The 8,038-nt window shown below is 32.5% G+C and overlaps 2 protein-coding genes across 2 annotated transcripts; both read right to left on the bottom strand.

Annotated features, from left to right (window-relative positions):
* Nucleotides 1–644: 644 nt before the first annotated feature.
* LOC107059105 (non-functional pseudokinase ZED1-like) lies at nt 645–6,667 on the bottom strand. Its single transcript, XM_015305529.1, has 2 exons — nt 5,345–6,667; nt 645–721 (listed from the first exon to the last, which is right to left on the bottom strand). The coding sequence occupies exon 1, from the start codon at nt 6,531–6,533 to the stop codon at nt 5,355–5,357; it is 1,179 nt and encodes a 392-aa protein (XP_015161015.1). The 5' UTR covers nt 6,534–6,667; the 3' UTR covers nt 645–721; nt 5,345–5,354.
* LOC107059104 (non-functional pseudokinase ZED1-like) lies at nt 745–1,655 on the bottom strand. Its single transcript, XM_015305525.1, has 2 exons — nt 1,454–1,655; nt 745–1,367 (listed from the first exon to the last, which is right to left on the bottom strand). Exons 1-2 carry the CDS (start codon nt 1,653–1,655, stop codon nt 745–747), a joined length of 825 nt encoding a protein of 274 aa, XP_015161011.1.
* Nucleotides 6,668–8,038: the final 1,371 nt, after the last annotated feature.

Below are 8,038 nucleotides of genomic sequence, written 5' to 3' on the forward strand. Positions count from 1 at the left end.
TTAATTAATATGAGACGGAGGGAGTAGTGTTCAAAGTTAAAATACGAATAATATTGTTATTTATGCATTGATTTTGTAAATAACAAGTACTCCCTCCGTCCCATTTGATGTGAGTTAGTTTGACTCGACACAAAATTTAAGAAAGAAAAGAAGACTTTTAAAACTTGTGATCTAAAATGAATGATAGAAACTTGCGTGACTATAAATCATTTTACTTAAGGGTAAATAGACATTTTAAAGTTAAATTGTTACTAAATATAGAAATGTGTCATTTTTTTAGAATAATTAAAAGGAAAAGTAAGTCATATAAACTGGAGCATAATAAGTATTAGGAAACATCTATTTTTAGTAAGTACGATATGTGATATGTGAATAGGAGCATAGGGAGGGAGTAATATATAAGGGTTGAAAACTAAAGACACGTAGTTAAATAACCTAAAATGATACAATCCCATGTTGGTTAAAATGGAAAATGGTTAAGGCGAAGGATAAATTACAAGCAGTGGCATTGTCTGAGTTTAATTTCTTAAATTAATTGAATGACAAATACAAAACTAACATGGTCCCATTTCTTTCTGTAAACCGAAAAACTTAAAGGAGAAATCAATCCAAATAGAGCAAAAAAGAAGATCACATTAGCAATTTCATTGTCTGCAGATATCATTTTTGTTCAACATAAATATGAAGGTACAAACAAACTGAATTTCCTTGAAATTGGAACCTAATTTGAATACCTCTAAACATTTAATTTTGACGAATAGCTAGGGCATGGAAACACTTTTCAATTCGACATAATTCCCTTGCAACGTGAATCATGTATGGTGTATCATCTCCTTTCATAGCTGTGCATTTCCTAGCAAGATTCAAGTAGTCTTTCAATTGTTGTTGAATCTCAATTCCAAGTTCTTCAAAAATAGTAGGATCCACTATATCCAGTACATTACTGTCTTTGGTATAGTGATCGACCAGGTTGGTTGGAAGATTTTTAAAATTTATTATCTCTTCCAGAATTGCATAATTCAGTGTATCCATAGTATTACTCTCTTCAATATTGGATTTCGAGTCCATAATATCCTTTCCGGTTAATAGCTGAAAGAGAAGAATCCCAAAGCTGTAGGCATCAGTTTTTTGAGTAATAATACCCTGCTGATTATATTCTGGTGCTACATATCCGATTGTTCCACACAGACGATCTTGTATCTCCAATTTCCCTGGAGGCAATGATATGGACGATGAGAAGTCTACTATTTTGGCAAAGCCGCTATTCTCATCTATTATTACATTGTGAGGCTTTATATCTCTGTGGATAATAGGCGTAGTAAATTCAGTATGTAGGAAAACGATAGCAGAAGCAACATCACGAGCAACTCGCAGTCATTTTCCCAAAGTAACAATTTTCCATCATGATCATTAATATTACCCTTTTTGAAAAGTAGATCGCTAAGAGTAATACCTTCAACATATGCATACACCATAACTGGTTCTTCAAATTCTAGACAGCAACCGATTAGTCTCAGCACATTCTTCAGATGACTCATTTGAGCAGTAATCGCTATATCTCGATGGATATTGTTGAATTGACATCTATTGAACCTAACTAAAACAGGGCGGTTTTCCAGCAAGACCGTAACCATATACACATCGGGGAGCTCCATTTTGCTTTTAGAGTGTCTAATTGCATTCTCGATCTCATTTGCAGTGTAATAACGGATGGGAATTCTGCAATTTCCGTCGCATAAAGCAAGAAGCTCCTCAAGCACCGAACTTCCATTTTTTTAAAAACAATCCTTCTCTTTCTTCCGCCTTTCAGCAGAAACAGAGGAAAAAAGTTTTTTCCTTGTGAGTCCCCTGAAGAAAGGCATCTCGATCTAATTTACAAGTGACTAATCTCCATGAATTGGAAGCTGTGGTAGTGGAATCTATGAACAAGTTGGAAGCTGCTGGTCTTAATTTGTGCATTCAATTCCGCACAAAACAATGGCGACTTGATTGGACTCTCTTATGAATTTCCAATCACTTTCATTGTAATTGTTTATCATGTTATTCCCTAATGTCGTCGCCCTATTAATTAATGGAAATGTTGGTTTATTTTAGGAAGTTGACTTTTTAAAAATATAATTGGCCTTTTAATGATCTACAGTGAAATAATCAAGCACCACTTTCTTTATTTTCGTGCATAGAAAAAGTGATGAATATTTTGTTTTATCGTACACTATACTCATGGTCAAATGTTAATTAAAGATTAATTTGTTGAAATCAAAGATTACTCGAACCACCCTTCGGCGTGATTCAAATTGTTTGACTTGGCAATTTCATAATGGAGGTGTCAAATTAGAAACTCTTTGCTTGTAATTACAATATATTGGCATTTTGGGTCAAGCTCGTCACACGAGTTTGCCTAGTATAATTTTACTTTCATATGTGCTATAAAGGCTATTGCACAAAAATAAAGTTTACTTAACTCTCTCCTTCTCTTGGGATATTAAAAGAACAAAAAAAATCTACATCTTACAAACTCTAACCTTCAATATAATGGAAGGGCTAATATTGTCCTTTTTTTTTTTAGCTCTACACCTGTTCTTCCAAGGATTTCAACAAATACAAGTAGGCATAGTATGGAGGATAAGCTTATGGACATCATTAGTGTTGACACCAAATTTTGTCCCTCCTTTCTTCTAATTTATTTCATTGAGCTTCTAAGTTGCTAATAAGTCGAATACTTTATAATTCGCTAATATTTTCCATTTTTCTCCACTGCTATCGTAATCATCTATATTACTTTAACTTTTATTATTTTTATGATTATCATCTTTGTATTATCATTTTTACTATTTTAAAATTATATATTTTATTTTTGACATTACTATTATTACCTTATTGTCGTCTTCTTTAAAATAGATTGTTGTTACTTTATTTCAAGTTTCGTCCTTACTAAAAAATTTATATAATGTATTTATACTAGTTAGAAGCTCAAAAGAATTAATATAAGAAAGAAAAGGACCATAAAATTGGGCCTAATCGAATTCCAATCGGACCAAATATTCAGCCCGTTTTTTATGTCAAATCTGTCCAAAATAGGCCCAAATTCGCTAGCCCATTTAAAATATATCAAAAAATCTTCAACCCTAATATTATTCAAAACTCATCAGCAACACTTCTCTCCAAAACGTCACTTTCTCCTTTTTCCATTTACGTGCAAAGCTCCATTTAGCTTTCAACATGGACATATTTTGGTTTCTCTATTTTTGGTGAAACTCTTCTCACTCTTTGTATTTTTTTTTTCAACATCTTTCTCTATCAAGGCAACTTTTTCTTTTTTGAGCATTCAAAAGATTTCAAATCCTTGGCCTATTATGAAATATGTAGACCTGGAATACAAAGAGATTTCAGCATCTCTTTGACTTTATTTTGGATTATTGTGAACGGTCATTTTGAATTCAAACAGTCATGTTCAAACTCCGGCTCAAACATATCTTAATCTGAATTTTGGCCTATAAATACATCTCAAACTCTCAGCTAAAGAAACCTTTTGAACATTGGAAAAATTTCACCTATCTCAAAGGCCTAAACACTTACAAGAACACCACCATATAAGATCGAAAAACTCACAATAACACTATAAAGCAAGAACTTACAGTGGTCTAGCATCTAACACTTTCATACAAGTTTAGCCTTCACAAAGATTGTTCATCTTTGCTCGTTTTTTTTTTTGGTGATATAGTGAGTTTGGGATCCTTGACCGACGCCCCAGCTTCACTGCTCCACAAGAGGTAAAATTCATTCCCTTTTTTTTACTTACATGTTTTCTTCTTCTCCTTCATCTACTTTGGTTTGAATAAGATATGTTAATATGCAGAGAAGGTGCACTTACCATAACTAAAGGTCTTGGACTATAATTTTTGATATAATAACAGCATTTAAACATATATTTATGGAGCATGCTTTGTATATACTTAATTTGTGTTAAGTACGTGAAATATTTAGTTTGGTTTAGATGAGAATACAACATGTTGTTAGAGTTATTAATATAACTTTCGATTAACTATTATTTTTTATATAGTACCAAGAACCAGTTTTCCTCATCTAACTCTTTTTCTCATGTTTATTTGGCATGAAAACTTGAGCCGGCGAGTCTCGTTTTGAAACTCAACGACACCGCTACAACATGGAGCTTGCATATCCCTCACATGGAATCGATCATATACATTTCTTTGACACTATACCAATTCACCTTTCCCTATTCTCTATTTTCAGAGACGTGTCCAGATAAAATGACACATTGTAGCTAATTAGTTGTTTAGTCTATTGCTTACCGTTATGTTTGCTTATTTGTTTGGTTTGTTGTGATGTTTCAGGAATGTGCACAAAGTGGGTCTTTGCTTGAATGCCTTAGTAATTTACTTCTAGATGACAGTTTAAAATCAATATGATTAGGTTCACAATTTTATCACACAAGATCAAACCATTTTGAATAAAAATAGTTACCTTCAGATTTTTATATAAAAACAAAAGAGGTAACCCACTTATATTCTTTTAAGCCTAACTAACAGATTGTTTATTATTATTTTTTTATATTTTAGATTAGTCCATCATTTTCTGTCCCAATAACGTTATTTTACTTTTAATATTCATACTTTAGTTACTTAAATGATAATATATATTCATTCACTTAGCATTTCAACTTGTTTCTTACCTCTTTCACTTAGCCTAATTAATAAATTTAAGTTCGGTCGGTTAATCATTTTTAATGGATCTTAAAGGATGCCTAACTCCTTCCCTTTAGATTAATTGAACCCTTACCTAGAATCTTAAGTTTAGTAGACCTTAAAATGAAGTTAACTTTAGAAAATAACTTTAATCAATTTAGGTGTCCTAATTCACCGTAATAATTAGGTGGCGACTTCTTGACTTAGTTATTAACTTTAGAAATCTCCAAAATGTTGTACACTATTTTGACCCGGTTAAAATGGGGTATAACAATTAGAATGTGTTTTTTAGCGACCATTTCATAATTAGCAATCTAAGAGAAAGGTATGGCATGGAACCTGAAAAGAAGTTCCATATATACCTTCTTGGCTAGTTGACTTGTGCTAAAAATGTGGTCGATTGTTTTCTCTTCAGCGTTTATGCAACTTATGCATCAGGAATGTGTTGCTTCAAGTGACAAATACAAAACTAACACGGTCCTATTTCATTTTGTAAATAGAAAAAACTAAGGAGCAGTCAAACCAAATAGAGCAAAGTAAAGATCAAATTGGCAATTTCATTGCTCTTTTTTGTTTAACATAAACATGAGGGTACAAACAAATTGAATTTCCTTGAAATTGGAACCTAATACGAATACCTCTAAACATTTAATTTTGACCAAGAGCTAGGGCACGAAAACACTTTTCAATTCGACATAATTCCCTTGCGACATGAATCATGTATGGTCTATCATCTCCCTTCAAAGCTGTGCATTTTTTAACAAGATCGGAGAAGTCTTTCAATTGTTGTTGAATCTCAATTCCATGCTCTTCTAAAATGATAGGATCCGCTAAATCCATTATATTACCCTTTTTAGTATAACCATCAACAAATTTAAAATATACCGTCTCTTTAGAATCCACTCTATCCACAGTATTTCCCTCTTCAGTATTGGATTTAGCGTCGTCTTCAAAATCTATTCTCTCTTTTGAATTTGTAGAATCCACTCTATCCATAAAAATATCTGGCTCTGCCTTCCCGGTTAATAGCTGAAAGAGAAGAACCCCAAAGCTGTAGACATCAATTTTTTGAGTAATAATACCCGATATGACATGTTCTGGAGCCATATACCTATATGTTCCATACATCCAATCCTCTTGTACCTCCAATTCTCCTGGAGGCAGTGATATGGAGAATGAGAAGTCTACAATTTTGGCAATACCGCTCTTCTGATCTACTATCACATTGTGAGGCTTCAAATCTTTGTGGATAATGGGCGTAGTAAATTCGGTATGCAGAAAAACTATTGCAGAAGCAATCTCATTGGCAATCCGTAATCGATTTCCCCAAGATAATGACGATTTTCTACTAAGATTACCCTTTTTGAAAAGTAGATCGAAAAGAGATATACCTTCAACATATTGATACACCATAACTGGTTGTTCAAATTCTAGACAGCAACCGACAAGTCTCAACACATTCTTCAGATGACTCATTTGAGCAGTAATCGCTATATCTCGGTGCATATTTTTTATTTCCCATGTATTGAACCTAACTAAAACAGGGCGGTTGTCTAGCGACCCCGTAACCATAGACTCATCGGCAAGCTCCATTATTGTTGTTTTAGAGTGTCTAATTGCATTCTGTATCTCTATGGCAGTGAAGTAACGGATGGGAATTCTGCAATTTCCGTCGCATAAAGCAAGAAGCTCCTCAAGTACCGCACTTCCATTCTTTAAATAACAATCATGCTCTTTCTTCCGCCTTTCTGCAGAGGCAGAGGAAAAAAGCTTTTTCCTTGTGAAAAAAGGCATTTTTTTGGTTGCTCTAATTTTGAAGTGATCCATGAATTGTGATTAGATCCAAAAAAACATCACTGGTGGCCGTGGGAATGAATAAGCAAGTTGTGAGCCTCCTGCTGCTCTTTCTTTCTTTGACGCGTCCATTAAATTCCACAAAATTACACTCTAACAAAATCTCCTTTGTGTAGGGGAGTTGACTTAGTGCCCAGTTTTTGCCAATAAATAGAAAAAGTTCAAAATAGTAGACCCGAAGTTATTTTAAGTTTTCACATTGAGATGTAACAGTTCCTCGTCATGTTTGCAATATTGGTGCACGTTTGATCCTTTCTCGAACTGTTGTGAATCAAGATAATTCTGTAAGGCTATATGGGCTAGACATGGTAAATAAGACTAATTCAGTTGATATTATTGGGCCGAGTAAAATTTTGGATAGTTTTATTTGGGATTCAGACCCAATTAGCTATTGTTAAAAAGGTCTAGGGGTTAGAAAGAACGGTTATGCAAATTGTTGAGAAAAATGTCTAGTCCTCTCATCCCCTTTCTTTGAGTCTATGCTTCTCATCTCTCTTCTAGTTATCTTCTCCAATAGTTTTCTTTATTAGTTCCATTTTCCATTGTAACTTCGAGTTTAGTGATTATAATATTTGAATGTTTCTATTGTGAAATTGGAGTTGTTACACGAACTTTTATCTATTTTTCGATATTGATTTTATCCACAATTTATGTATGGAATGTTTAACTCCATGTGAACGAAGGTGAAAAGAGAAACACCTTGTTTTGTTTAGTAAAATATTATTGTAGCTAAAATCGAAAGATTCATCACATTGTTATCATGTGCAATAGTATAACTTTTTCTTTTCTTGCAATATCATTTGTCAATGTGTTCTTAGTTTAGTTGCAATAATATTTCTACCGAATAGAACAAGATGTTTTTCTTCTCACCTTCTCTTAATAGACTTATTATTTCTATTAAATATATAAAAAGACGATTGAATATTCCATACATAAAATTGTGGACAAAATTAATTTTAAAAAATAGGCAAAAGTTTGGGAGAGGACAAAAAATGCACCAATATAGCAAACTTAAGGACCTATAAATACTCCAAAAGTCCAAATGACTTTGAGTCTTAGCGCAAAGATAAAAGAAGTGTAAATTTCATATATGACATATATTATAGTACTATTTTCAAGCTATAGCAGTAGATTTAGACTTTCAAGCTATAGCATTAAAAATTTCAGGTTATAACAAATTTACAATAAAAAGAAATGTTTTTATTAATTGGAAAAAACTTCTAAAAAATAAAAAAATAAACTAAAATTTAAAAAAAATGGAATTAGAAATAATAAAGTAAAAAACTGAAATTGTGGGCTGTAATTTAATTTGAATTTATTGTAGATAATTAATGATTAGCATGAAATAAGGGATCCAAACTAATTAAGAATATTCAGTTTCCTTAATTCACTCTAATTTGTTAAAATTAATTCAAAAATATGATTTTATCCATTTTTCTTCCACATTTCTCTCTCTTCAATTTTCTTCCAGAAATTTT

Source organism: Solanum tuberosum, unplaced genomic scaffold (assembly GCF_000226075.1).
Source record: "Solanum tuberosum cultivar DM 1-3 516 R44 unplaced genomic scaffold, SolTub_3.0 scf00772, whole genome shotgun sequence".
Classification (NCBI taxonomy): Eukaryota; Viridiplantae; Streptophyta; class Magnoliopsida; order Solanales; family Solanaceae; genus Solanum; species Solanum tuberosum.